This window comes from Liolophura sinensis, chromosome 6 (assembly GCF_032854445.1).
Source record: "Liolophura sinensis isolate JHLJ2023 chromosome 6, CUHK_Ljap_v2, whole genome shotgun sequence".
NCBI lineage: Eukaryota > Metazoa > Mollusca > Polyplacophora > Chitonida > Chitonidae > Liolophura > Liolophura sinensis.
The window spans coordinates 3,175,972-3,191,107 of record NC_088300.1 but is presented as its reverse complement, the minus strand read 5'-3'; the positions used below and the strand labels follow the sequence as shown (position 1 = coordinate 3,191,107).

Here is a 15,136-nt window from a genome sequence, read left to right as displayed (position 1 = left end):
GAAATCCCGGAATAGCTAGGGTATTTCCCCAGTAAATTTTACCCCGGTCATTTTGACCCCAGTCTCTTCACACATTGGCAGCAATGGATTGTGGGGAATGTGGCGCTCAACTTGAGCCACAAGATAAGGTAAAGCGATGTAACTTTCATTTTGCGTTGTCACAACATTTATCTTTCATTGTGAAAGTTCACAGAAACAGAACATTTTAACATGGTTATGTAAATAGCAAAGTGAACAAATTTTGTATTTGACAGGCCTGACAAACCTTGACTGTTTCACGTTCTCTGCGATGTGTAACACTAAAGCTCTGGTGAGTAGTACTAGTAGCAGATTGCAAGCATGGAGAAAGGCTTTCAGAAATTGAGAAAAAAGAAGGAGGCTTTGCAGCAGGTAGGTACTTTTTTGGTGTGTAGTTACAAAATTTTTCAGCACAAATTTACTTATTGCAGACATACCCTGGGTATAATCAGATGTTCATTGGGTAACGGACCACTGTTATAATATATAACTGTTAATAACCATGTAGGAGCGAGCTGAATGGCTGAATTAATATCAGAAATGTAAAATGTGGATCGAGGTAGTTCATATAACCTTGTTTAATTAATTACCAGGGGGCCGCCATGGCCGACGTGGTTAGCTTGCTAGGGTGATTCACTGACCTAGAAGACTCTTACCATTGCCCTGAGTTCAAGTCCAGCTCGTATTGGCTTCCAGTCTGACTCAGGAAGATCTGGCAGCAACCTGTGAACGGTCGTGGGTTTCGCCCCAGGCTCTGCCTAATTTTCTCCTATCGTAATACTGGCTGGCATCGTTTAAGTGAAATGTTATTGAGTACAGTGTAAAACACCAATCAAGTTGTAAATAAGTAAAAGTCTACTTACCAGTAAATGTTTAATAATTCAAGCCTTTTTATAACACAGTTTTCAGGGAAGTGCATTAGTACATGGACTGTAGATCACAAAAGAGCACATTCTAAGCAGTTGTCCCTTATTGTACAGTGCTCATTGTCCAGCTTGAGTTTACATCTTCTTTCTGGCCTGAGCCAATTAAAGATGACCAGTTGAAACTGTGGACATGTTGGAGGGATCGGAGGAGCAATGGATACGAGAAGGGCCTACAACAGTCTTGTTATCTACATGTATGTGTTTTCCCATAATATTACATTTCTCATCTCACTTTTTCTTTACATTGTAAAGAGCGCAGAGGTCAGCGGTTCTAATGACCAAAACCAATGCCCATTTTTGAGGTTCGTCAGAAGTGCCCCTTTATTTTGTGACCAACGCGAACACCCGTTATGCCATAAATCCCCAGAAATGGCACAAATTGCCCACCGTAGACTCGGAATGGAACTACAACCACTCAAAGCTTTGAAACTGAATATGTTACACCAAAACGTAAAAGGGACAATGCTGCTAAAAGGCTTCCATACATTGGAATGCACTCGGCAGAGGTTTCTGCATCTGTCAGATCAATAATAACAGTGAAAACTTTCAAAACATTTCTGAGATGACAACAGGCTCTCACCGGTAAAAAACATATGCCGGCTTAACAGAATCAAACACAGTCTCAGAGCATTGTGGGTATCACAGTTGTACAACCATTTCAGCGTAACAACACAACACAGGAACAGGGTACAACATCAGTTAACTATTGCTTATAAAATTTAAATAATAGCTAGAGGGTATACTCAGAAAAATCTACAGATGTCGATACAGTAGAAACTCTAGGTTCGAGGTGTAACCATGGAGAAGGGAGCACAAGAGCCCTACCGAAGGGCTGGAGGCATCCGCAGACACAAATGTTTGTGACTGTAGTACATCTATGATGATCCGATACTCTGTTGAATCCTTTTTCCCCATAAATCTTGCCTACGACAAACCTTTGGTTCCCTGACTGGACTCGCCGGCGATCTGCGAGATTCCGACTGCCAGTCCTGGATTTTGTGTCATTGAACAACCCTGCTTCTCAAGAACCCTCTGATTCTTGGAATGTTGCTGTTGTTTCACAACCCACTCGGTTTCCAGAACTGTCTCCTCTTTGTAGGTTTTCAGGATATCATCTGTTGGAAGTCTGGGTTCACGTCCAAAAAACAAGTAGGAGGGCAAGAAACCCGTGATGGCATGAGGTGTAACATTATATGCATAGACCATCTCAGGCAACAGCTAGGGCCACTTCCTCTTCTGTTCAGGTAATAAGGTGCTGAACAAATTACGCATGTTGCGATTAAATCGCTCACACTGGCAGTTCTGTTCAGGGTGATATGGCATACTTCTGGTCTTCAAAGTTCCATAAGTGTCACACAACTCCTGGATCATCTTGCTCTCAAAGTCCTGCCCTTGTTCTGCAGTCTGCAGGGTATACCAAATCAGATGTACCAATCTCTGAACAAGACATGTGCACCGCTTGTATGCACTTTGTAAACATGTTGGTAAGAACTAAAACCTTCTCTACATTTCCAGTACCAGGCTCTAGAACAGTGAAGTACATAGCTAGTATGACCAAGGGTCACTGAGCAGGTTATCTGAGCACATAGTGACGTGATGGTGGTCTAGACATTCTTCCCATACTTGCCAAGGAGACAACGGCTGCATTTGGCACAGTATTCCTTGACATCACCTGTCATTTAAGGCCAATAACACCATTATCACCTGTCATTTAAGGCCAATAACACCATTATCACCTGTCATTTAAGGCCAATAACACCATTTTACTAAAAGACTCAAAATCTTCTTCGGGCATTGGTGTCCAATGGAGTCACGCACTGAAGACAGTACCTCTTGCTTGATGACAGATAGTAAGAGCACTTGCTTGACAGGTTCTCCGTCTATCTGGACACTCCAGTAGATTATTCCAGCACTATTACATTCCAAGAAGAAAGCAGCCTCTTTGCATCAGGAGTCTCTTGTCTGAGTAACTTCAATGCAGGGAAGGCACTTCTTAGGCCATAACTTCTTCGGCCATAACTTCTTCAGATCTTTTTCCTGGAGATGCGCAAGTTCTTCACTGCACAGAGAAGGTAGGTCCGATGTCACCACAGGATAGGAGGGCATTCAGTGCGGCAACACTTTAACTTCTTCTGCCCACACATGACTGACAGGTCGCTCAGAACTGTTGTGACTGTGGCTAATGATGTTTTCCAGTCTGTTGGTCTCTGGACAATGTTGTGTCTTCCGACTCAACAAGTCTGCATTGCAGTTGACTTCCCTGAATGGTGTTTGATCTTCAAGTCCGATTGCGGTAACCAACGCATCTCTGTACCTCCCAACATATCAGTTGTCTGAATATAACTCAGAGGGTCGTTGTCTGTATTTACAGTATACTTTGATCCATTGAAAAGGTCTCTGCATTTTTCGGAAACCACCCACTTCAATGCCAAGAGCTCAAACTTCATACTTGAGTATCGTTCCATGTTCTTCTTGGCAGGTCGCAGTGCTCTGCTGGCATAGCTTAGTACAACAATCCTATTGTCCTGTTCCTGGGAAAGGACTGCTCCAAACCCATGATGGCTTGCATCCACTTCAAGCATGAATGCTTCAGAGAAATCTGGGTAAATCAAAATGGGTGGATGAACTAGATTCTGTTTTATTTTCATCATTGCCCGGTCACATTCTGCCGCAAACGCATAGAGGAGTAGATCTGGATTTCCTGTTCTTGGTGGATCTCGGACCTGTGAACAGTTGATGCAGAGGCATAGCAATTTTGGAAAAACTGTTAACAAATCTCTTGTAGTAACCTGTGATTTCAAGGAAACCACGCAGTTACGTGTCAGTTTTTGGCTTGGCCCACTCTGGAATAGCTGATGTCTTGTTGATGTCAGGGAGAATACTTTTGTTCGACATGACATGTCCAAGGTAGTGAAGTTTGGTCTTGAATAACTGGCACTTCTTGGGTTTCACTGAAAGGTTCCAGGACTTCAGTCGTGTGAAGACCATGTCGAGTCACTCCAACATCTCTGTGTATGTCTGACCAAAGCACATAATGTCATCCAGATAGACAACCAAGGTTGGAAAGTTCTGGTCGCCAAACATCTTGTCCATGAGCCCCATGAATGTCCCTGGCGCTCCCTTAAGGCCAACGGTATCCTGGTATACTCATACAATCCACCAGTCCCTACTCTAAAAGCCGTTTTCTCTTTGTCCTGTGCTCGAATTGGAATTTGATGAAAGTCATGTGCAAGATCAAGAGAGCAAAAGTATTTGGCAGCATTCAAAACGTCAAAAGTTTCCTTGATAGGTGGAAGCAGGTGTGAATCTTTCTTTGTTTTGGTATTTAATGCTCTATCGTTTCAACAAAGATGAAGCTTCCCATCCTTCTTGCGAACTAATGCGACGAGGGCAGGATATGGACTTGAAGACTCCCTTACGATCCTGGTGTCTAATGCCGACTGGAGATACTCTCTAACTTCAGGCCAAAGATTTAGGGAACACATTCACGAGGGACTCGAATGGGAAGTTATAATGGGATGTTCCACAGCATCACAGTAGCCAATGTCGTCATCACCAGTACTGAAGACTTCAACGTGCTGGGGAATCAGGTTCTGCAGTTGAGATCTCCATTCAGGGGACAAACTGTTGTTGACATCTGTCCGAGCAGTCCATCAGCTATGTGCTCAGCTGATCTGAAGTTTTGTTGACAATGATTGCTTCATTTACAGTTAAGGTAACGCCCATACCAGGTTCGACTGCCGCTGGTTTCAGATTCCCAGTAGGTGTACGGGGCCTTAAGTACAGATCTCTGTCCGTGAAGTTCGCAACTTGTAACTGTATCCTCCTGTTTGTACCCGCTGTCAGGATTGAGGGTCTTGACATCCCTTGACATCAATCCCTTAGGTAGAGTTGGTACTTGTATGCTTATTTTTTCAGCAACAGCTGTGAACGGTGCTACCACTGTCATGCGTGTTGATCCTTCGATGACTTTCACTGACCATGCTGGCACAAGTACAGACTGATTTCCTGCTACATAAATTCTGTTCATCTTGACTACTCCAGTCTCTTCATACAGGGACAAGATAGGTTCCATTTTGGGCCTGGAACATCTGATAGGGTGTTCCTACTTATATCTCGAACAACGTTTGATCCTAAAACATCAGGAGTGTCATTTTTCCTTGCTTGAATTACTTCATCAACAGGGTTCTTAATGACAAGAAATCCCTTTCTTGGAAAAGTGTGTTCAAACGCTACCTGATCCAGCTCAACATACCCTATGAATGGAAATTCCTCACCGTTTGCATCAGTTATTCTGCAAGTGGTGAATTTCTGGTTCTCCATCACTCTGTACTTTTCCAGTGAATTTGTCCATTTTACTGTTCGGGAACACCACCATTTGTTTTTGATCATGTCTTACATTCTGGCCGTTCAAATAATCTCATCCTGGCCTTTAACAAGGCTTCTGAGCTGTTCTGGTTCAACGGCTAACCTAGCAGTCACCACTAGCTTTATCACCAGTTGCCATTTTCAGTACATATTTATGACAGACAAGTGCACACGATATGATTTCAGGACAAATTCAGAGACAATTACAACAGAAACATAGTATAGCATTTAGAGGCATATTTCTAAATACACAGTTGAAAATGGCTTAAAAGGATCACCAGAAGGCAGGAACCAGCAGATCACAGGAATGACGACTTCCATCACAGAGGGACTTTTTCCTGACACAATCCCACTTCTGACACCATGTAAAGGGCGTAGAAGTAAACACCAACCCCATTTTTAAGGTTCTTTAGATGTGCCCCTTTATTTTGTGACCAACGGGAACACCCATTATCCAGTAAATTCCCCAGTAATGGCACAAACTGCCCACCGTAGACTCAGAATGGAACTCCCATCACTCAAAGCTTTGAAACAGCATGTGTAGCACCAAAAGGTACGATGCTGCTAACGGGCTTCCATACATTGGAATGTACATGGTAGGAGGTTATCTGCATCTGTCAGATCAGCAATAACAGTGAAAACTTTCAAAACATTTCTGAAATGACAACAGGCTCTCACCGGTAAAAACCATATGGCGGCTTAACAGAATCAAACACAGTCTCAGAGCATTGTGGGTATCACAGTTGTACAACCATTTCAGCGTAACAAGACAACACAGGAACAGGGCACAACATCAGTTAACTATTGCTTATGAAAAGTAAATAATAGCTAGAGACTATACTCAGAAAAATCTACAGATTTCAAAAAAGTATGAAGTCTAGGTACGAGATGTATTCATGGAGACCACTTGGAGCATCTATAACTTGTTTCATCCCACAGAAGCTCGTATCTGACATAATCATACCATGTGCCCATTACAGTATTCTTGTTTTTTTTCTTTTTTTTTTTCCAGTTGCTGAAAATTCAGTCAGCACTACAAGTGAGAAAAACTACCCTTCAGAGAATGACGAAACAGTTTCAATTCACAGAGACAGAACAAGCCAAGGAGAATTCTGCTGATGAGGAAACAAATCATTTGTAAGACATACAAAGATTTCTCCTATAACAGTTTAACATGTCAGGTTGGGAAAAAATTAAATTTACTAAAATATTTTTTTTGATTGGTGTTTTACGTTGTACTCAAGAATATTTCAATTATACGACGGCAGCCAGCATTATGGTGGGTGGAAACCGGGCAGAACCCGGGGGAAATCCACGACCATCCGCAGGTAGCTGACAGACCTTCCCACATACGGCCGCAGAGAAAGCCAGCATGAGCTGGACTTGAACTCACATCGACCGCATTGGTGAGAGACACCTGGGTCATTACGCTGCGCTAGCGCGCTAACCAACTGAGCCACGGAGGCCCCTACTAAAATATCATCTATAATATAGATGCAAACACTGGGGTTTAGCCTGTATGTATACGTAGAGCGGGTTTTTAGGCTTCTGTCAGTAAAGTATTCAGGCTAGGAATTTCTAATTTCCGGGATACCAAACGCATTATTATAAGCAGTTCAGCCATTGATGTCATTGATAAGAAGTGAATCGTTTGTCTTCACACTTGTCGAATATGCCATTAGAAATTTTGATATTTTAAAATCTGGTTGAAACACAAACAGTAGGCCTATAAACTGATTAAAAATTTAAGTACCTCTCTTCTTAAAAACTGCCATGATGATTTCTAATGGCTTCATGAATTTCTGTAAATGTAGCATTAAACCCTAACCATTCAGTTTTCTTCAAAATGACCTTAGACTCATTATGATACTTTTTTTTCAGTCTTTTAGTTTTTTATTTTAGGTTTTGTGAGCCTTTGGGAAGTTTTATAACAACTTCTGTTATTTTGCTGTAGATTTCAAAAGATATATCCTATCCTGAAGGCCATCCACAGAGAGGAGGTGCAGGCGTTAGAGCTGAGGCGTCAGCATGAGCTGGTCTCAGTGAACACAGAGAAAGAGTTAATACGACATAGTCTGAAGCAAGGTGTGTGAATTGTTCAGTATCTGAAATCCATTTTGAAAGCAAGATTGTATTTCACATTACAACAGTCTAAAGCAAGCTGCATAGATTGTTCAGAGAACAAGAGAATCTAAAGCAAGCTGCATAGATTGTTCAGAGAACAAGAGAATCTAAAGCAAGATGCATGGGTTGTTCAGAGAACAAGATAATCTAAAACAAGATGCATGGGTTGTTCAGAGAACAAGAGAATCTAAAGCAAGTTGCATAGATTGTTCAGAGAACAAGAGAATCTAAAGCAAGCTGCATAGATTGTTCAGAGAACAAGAGAGTCTAAAGCAAGATGCATGGGTTGTTCAGAGAACAAGAGAATCTAAAGCAAGATGCATGGGCTGTTCAGAGAACAAGAGAATCTAAAACAAGATGCATGGGTTGTTCAGAGAACAAGAGAATCTAAAGCAAGCTGCATAGATTGTTCAGAGAACAAGAGAATCTAAAGCAAGATGCATGGGTTGTTCAGAATACCACAGAGTCTAAATAATCCACTGCACGAATGGGTAGGATACCATATACTGTCCTGGTCAATGTATTTTTTTTTGTTTTTTTTTTGTGTCATGATGACACTACAAGGGTCGTCTGGTTCATGTGCTTTTGCCAAAATTCTTCAGTCAGAAAATTTAGAAATCAAACGAATGTACATCAGTGAACGTTGTGTCAGGCTTCAAACATACAAGTATTTCTTGTTTGAAACTTGCATTCTCATATACATGGATTGGTTATTTTAAAGTTTGTGAGAGATGTGGGGGTGAAGAAACGACAAGTGGCCCTAACAGATCGAAGGTCCTGACTTCATGGGTACATGAGCTTCAGCAGTTGTTAACAGAATCAGGTACATGGGTATTCATGATTTTTCATCATAGTCAGGTGTCATTGTACACACAGGTGCAATCTCCAAAAACTATTATAGCTCAGCTAACTTTATCACGACACCCACATCTACAGGCACAGCCTCTGAAGCCTTAACACAGGTAGCTTTGTCATGACACCCACATCTACAGGCACAACCTATGAAGCCTTAACACAGGTAGCTTTGTCATGACACCCATATCTACAGGCACAGCCTCTGAAGCCTTAACACAGGTAGCTTTGTCATGACACCCATATCTACAGGCACAACCTATGAAGCCTTAACACAGGTAGCGTAGTCACAACACCCATATCTACAGGCACAACCTATGAAGCCTTAACACAGGTAGCTTTGTCATGACACCCATATCTGCAGGCACAGCCTCTGAAGCCTTAACACAGGTAGCTTAGTCACAACCAATATTTGCAGGCACAACCTATGAAGCCTTAACACAGGTAGCTTTGTCATGACACCCATATCTGCAGGCACAGCCTCTGAAGCCTTAACACAGGTAGCTTTGTCACAACACTCATATCTACAGGCACAACCTATGAAGCCTTAACACAGGTAGCTTTGTCATGACACCCATATTTGCAGGCACAACCTATGAAGCCTTAACACACCTAGCTTAATCACAACACCCATATCTGCAGGCACAGCCTCTGAAGCCTTAACACACCTAGCTTAATCACAACACCCGTATCTACAGACACAGCCTCTGAAGCCTTAACACAGCTAGCTTAATCACAACACCCACATCTACAGGCACAGCCTCTGAAGCCTTAACACAGGTAGCTTTGTCATGACACCCATATCTACAGGCACAACCTATGAAGCCTTAACACAGCTAGCTTAGTCACAACACCCACATCTACAGGCACAACCTATGAAGCCTTAACACAGCTAGCTTTATCACGACACCCATATCTACAGGCACAACCTATGAAGCCTTGACACGGCTAGCTTAATCACAACACCCACATCTACAGGCACAGCCTCTGAAGCCTTAACACAGGTAGCTTTGTCATGACACCCACATCTACAGGCACAGCCTCTGAGGCCTTAACACAGGTAGCTTTGTCATGACACCCATATATGCAGGCACAACCTCTGAAGCCTTAACACAGGTAGCTTTGTCATGACACCCATATCTACAGGCACAACCTATGAAGCCTTAACACAGCTAGCTTAATCACAACACCCATATCTACAGGCACAACCTATGAAGCCTTAACACAGCTAGCTTAATCACAACACCCATATGTACAGGCACAGCCTCTGAAGCCTTAACACAGCTAGCTTAATCACAACACCCATATCTACAGGCACAACCTATGAAGCCTTAACACAGCTAGCTTAATCACAACACCCATATCTACAGGCACAGCCTCTGAAGCCTTAACACAGCTAGCTTTATCACGACACCCATATCTACAGGCACAACCTATGAAGCCTTGACACGGCTAGCTTAATCACAACACCCACATCTACAGGCACAGCCTCTGAAGCCTTAACACAGCTAGCTTAATCACAACACCCATATCTGCAGGCACAACCTATGAAGCCTTAACACAGCTAGCTTAATCACAACACCCATATGTACAGGCACAGCCTCTGAGGCTTTAACACAGGTAGCTTTGTCATGACACCCATATCTACAGGCACAACCTATGAAGCCTTAACACAGCTAGCTTAATCACAACACCCATATGTACAGGCACAGCCTCTGAAGCCTTAACACAGCTAGCTTAATCACAACACCCATATCTACAGGCACAACCTATGAAGCCTTAACACAGCTAGCTTAATCACAACACCCATATCTACAGGCACAACCTATGAAGCCTTAACACACCTAGCTTAGTCACAACACCCATATCTACAGGCACGTCCTCTGAAGCCTTAACACAGCTAGCTTTATCACGACACCCATATCTACAGGCACGTCCTCTGAAGGATTAACACAGCGAGCTTTATCAGGACACACATCCACAAGCGTAGCTAGTTTTATCACAGTTCATATGTAATTTTTGAAAGAAAGTCAAGCTACCAGTATCGGTTTAAGATAATGGATGTTTAACACATTTTATATTTGTTTTTATTTGTTTATATTTTGTTCATATGTGGGAAGGTCTGACAGCAACGTGTGGATGGTCGTGGGTTTCCTAAGGGCTCTGTTCGGTTTCCTCTCACCAGATTGCTTGCCTGAAATTAAGCATGACCTTAAAAACAAATCAAATACATAAATGAATTAATTTGTTTATTTTTTGCAGATTCTTCAGGTTACAGTGTTTTTGATTTGAAATTCTCACTTGGGTCAGGAGAAGGAACCAAAGGCAGCACAGATGCTGTATCATTTGGAGTCAGTGTCCAAAGTTTTGCTGTTTGGGTGTGCATCAAGGTTGTTCCCAAGTAAGTTCGTAGGAATGATTTCTGACAGGAGGTTATCAACACTAATGCTGTTACCAGAAAATGGAAAGAGAGCTGAAATTGCTACTGTTCTTAATTTTTGTGCTCAGTAATGTTGAAATGTCTTAATTGTTTAATCGTATCCTGGTGTATATGGGACATACATGAATTTATCCTTGAAAGATCAGTAGGTATGCCTATACTAAAGGATTTAGGGAGAAACCAAGTGGCCTTTATGAAAATTAATTTTAGTGATTAAAAATGTTGACCCTGGAGAGCTGTAGAAACATTTTACAAAAATATAATAAATGTTGCATGTTTTGAAGAATTCATTCATAGCATCACACTAATATCAGAATACACAAATGAAAATCAGGAGAAGTGGGTTGTTTGTGTTCTTCATTTTCCAGTTGATATTTCAAAATTTGGCTTAGTTTACAGACAGTCAGCACTTTGCAGAAAAGCAGTGTGTAAGCCTGATGTTGAGCTGGTACGATATTGTTACAAACAAGCCTATGTCATACTAAATAAAAACTGCCAAATTCACCCAGCTTCAAAGGATTCAAGGTGTTCTTTTCACCACATTATGGCTGAAATATTTTGTCATTGTGTCATTATACCTCAATCATTCATTCCTGTGTGTTTGTCCATCTCAAGTGAAATGTTTAACACGCAGTCATTCAGAGGACAACAGAAAAGATTAGATTTCTGTCATTTTGTTTTTTGTGCATTAAATCTTACATGTTTGAGATTCACCATAGTTTATATGTTCATTTTATGCTTTTCCAGCAGCTTACCCTGCGAACTGAAGGTGAGCAGTGACCCATACATCCCTGGAGTAGAGGAAGACGTGCAGCAAGCCCACATCCACCAAAGACCAGTCCACACCATCCTATCCTTTATCTCATCCATTGTCATGTCAGACATTCTGCCATTTTTGTAATTCTTATCGTATAATAAAACCTTCAAGAAAACAGCGTTGGATAATATCTAGTTTTTCATCAAAGTTGGCACAGGGAGAAACTTTCTTCATGTCATCTATGCACCTCTGACTAATGCTCCCATGGGTGCAGTTTTCAAAATACCCACACTGTCTGTTCACTACAAGACTTGAGGGCATATTAAAATAAACTGTTCATAGAATGGCCTACCCTAAATCCTTCACCTTTTTTTTGATATACTAGTACAGAAGCTGTTAATTGATGGCAGGTATAGCCGAAGGGACTTGAACTCACAGCGACTGCATTGGTGACACTCTCTTGGGTTTCTTTGATAGATAATTTGCATTTTAAGTTGTTATTTCCTGTGTAAACAATTTGAGGAATTAGGGTAGTCTTTACAACCATACAGAAGGTAACTCAGTAAACAGGTGTTGGTGACTGATTTGATTTGATCACTGCTAAATGCCATACTCAAGAATTGCTCCCTTAAACAGTGGTTTCCATTGTTAAGGGTGGAGGAATTGGGGTACCTGGAGTAAACCATTAACCTTTGGTGAGTTACTGGCAAACTCTCCCACGTGACATGATGCCAAATTGGTGGAAGGCAAGAAGTCTTGAGCGAACCACACAAGATAGCATGGTCAAACACTTACTGCTGCTGAGGTCCTCAGAACATAGAAGATTCCCCGTCTTATAATGGGATTGGAGCCACGTCTTGTGCAACTTTAATGGCGGACTGAAAGACATATAATTTAAGCAGGTCGTTGCAACCAGGATCATGCAGCACTGGCATTTGTCACATCCAAGGGGTGTTGTCACGCTGTTCTCATGTGTTTTAATTGAACTGAATTGTGACTGGAATCGCACAAGAACAAACAGTTGTTATTATTGATAGGTAGTATGCTGTATAAATACTTCAATGGAAGAGATGGTTTTGTTAAGGCATTCACACACAGAAATGAATGTGAACCATACGAAGAGATGGTTTTGTTAAGGCAGTCACACACAGAAATGAATGTGAACCATACGAAGAGATGGTTTTGTTAAGGCAGTCACACACAGAAATGAATGTGAACCATACAAAGAGAATGTTTTGTTAAGGCAGTCAGATACGGAAGTGAATGTGAACCATACAAAGAGATGGTTTTGTTAAGGCAGTCACACACAGAAATGAATGTGAACCATACAAAGAGATGGTTTTGTTAAGGCCGTCAGATACGGAAATTAATGTGGACCATACAAAGAAATGGTTTTGTTAAGGCAGTCAGATACGGAAATGAATGTGAACCATACAAAGAGATGGTTTTGTTAAGGCAGTCAGATACAGAAATGAATGTGAACCATACAAAGAGATGGTTTTGTTAAGGCAGTCAGATACGGAAATGAATGTGAACCATACGAAGACATGGTTTTGTTAAGGCAGTCAGATACGGAAATGAATGTGAACCATACGGAAGAGATGGTTTTGTTAAGGCAGTCACACACAGAAATGAATGTGAACCATACAAAGAGATGGTTTTGTTAAGGCAGTCACACACAGAAATGAATGTGAACCATACAAAGAGATGGTTTTGTTAAGGCAGTCACCCACAGAAATGAATGTGAACCATACGAAGAGATGGTTTTGTTAAGGCTGTCAGATACGGAAATGAATGTGAACCATACAAAGAGATGGTTTTGTTAAGGCAGTCACACACAGAAATGAATGTGAACCATACAAAGAAATGGTTTTGTTAAGGCAGTCAGATACGGAAATGAATGTGAACCATACGAAGAGATGGTTTTGTTAAGGCAGTCACACAGAAATGAATGTGAACCATACAGAAGAGATGGTTTTGTTAAGGCAGTCAGATACGGAAATGAATGTGAACCATACAGAAGAGATGGTTTTGTTAAGGCAGTCAAATACGGAAATGAATGTGAACCATACAAAGAGATGGTTTTGTTAAGGCAGTCAGATACGGAAATGAATGTGAACCATACGAAGACATTGTTTTGTTAAGGCAGTCAGATACAGAAATGAATGTGAACCATACAAAGAGATGGTTTTGTTAAGGCAGTCACACACAGAAATGAATGTGAACCATACAGAAGAGATGGTTTTGTTAAGGCAGTCAGATACGGAAATGAATGTGAACCATACAAAGAGAATGTTTTGTTAAGGCAGTCAGATACGGAAATGAATGTGAACCATACAAAGAGATGGTTTTGTTAAGGGAGTCAGATACGGAAATGAATGTGAACCATACGAAGAGATGGTTTTGTTAAGGCAGTCACACAGAAATGAATGTGAACCATACAGAAGAGATGGTTTTGTTAAGGCAGTCAGATACGGAAATGAATGTGAACCATACAGAAGAGATGGTTTTGTTAAGGCAGTCAGATACGGAAATGAATGTGAACCATACAGAAGAGATGGTTTTGTTAAGGCAGTCACACACAGAAATAAATGTGAACCATACAAAGAGATGGTTTTGTTAAGGCAGTCACACACAGAAATGAATGTGAACCATACAGAAGAGATGGTTTTGTTAAGGCAGTCACACACAGAAATGAATGTGAACCATAGAGATGGTTTTGTTAAGGCCGTCAGATACGGAAATGAATGTGAACCATACAAAGAAATGGTTTTGTTAAGGCAGTCAGATACGGAAATGAATGTGAACCATACAAAGAGATGGTTTTGTTAAGGCAGTCAGATACGGAAATGAATGTGAACCATACAAAGAGATGGTTTTGTTAAGGCAGTCAGATACGGAAATGAATGTGAACCATACGGAAGAGATGGTTTTGTTAAGGCAGTCACACACAGAAATGAATGTGAACCATACAAAGAGATGGTTTTGTTAAGGCAGTCAGATGCGGAAATGAATGTGAACCATATGGAAGAGATGGTTTTGTTAAGGCAGTCAGATACGGAAATAAATGTGAACCATACAAAGAGATGGTTTTGTTAAGGCAGTCACACAGAAATGAATGTGAACCATACAGAAGAGATGGTTTTGTTAAGGCAGTCACACACAGAAATGAATGTGAACCATACAAAGAGAATGTTTTGTTAAGGCAGTCAGATACGGAAATGAATGTGAACCATACAAAGAAATGGTTTTGTTAAGGCAGTCACCCACAGAAATGAATATGAACCATACAAAGAGATGGTTTTGTTAAGGCAGTCAGATACGGAAATGAATGTGAACCATACAAAGAGATGGTTTTGTTAAGGCAGTCAGATACGGAAATGAATGTGAACCATACAAAGAAATGGTTTTGTTAAGGCAGTCAGATACGGAAATGAATGTGAACCATACAAAGAAATGGTTTTGTTAAGGCAGTCAGATACGGAAATGAATGTGAACCATACAAAGAGATGGTTTTGTTAAGGCAGTCAGATACAGAAATGAATGTGAACCATACAAAGAAATGGTTTTGTTAAGGCAGTCAGATACGGAAATGAATGTGAACCATACAAAGAAATGGTTTTGTTAAGGCAGTCAGATACGGAAATGAAT

At 41.1% G+C, this 15,136-nt stretch overlaps 1 protein-coding gene across 3 annotated transcripts; it reads left to right on the top strand.

Moving 5' to 3' along the window:
* The first annotated feature begins 83 nt into the window (after positions 1-83).
* On the top strand, positions 84-11,657 carry LOC135468386 (uncharacterized). Of its 3 annotated transcripts, none has more exons than XM_064746619.1 (7): positions 84-128; positions 255-390; positions 6,325-6,449; positions 7,267-7,397; positions 8,158-8,259; positions 10,551-10,689; positions 11,476-11,657. In XM_064746619.1, exons 2-7 carry the CDS (start codon positions 340-342, stop codon positions 11,627-11,629), a joined length of 702 nt encoding a protein of 233 aa, XP_064602689.1. In that variant the 5' UTR covers positions 84-128; positions 255-339; the 3' UTR covers positions 11,630-11,657. The 3 variants fall into 3 exon arrangements, with proteins under 3 accessions (XP_064602689.1, XP_064602692.1, XP_064602691.1); XM_064746622.1 differs by lacking the exon at positions 84-128 and adding an exon at positions 921-1,138 and having other exon boundaries at positions 261-390; XM_064746621.1 differs by lacking the exons at positions 84-128; positions 255-390 and adding an exon at positions 1,179-2,188.
* The last annotated feature ends 3,479 nt before the right edge of the window (positions 11,658-15,136 follow it).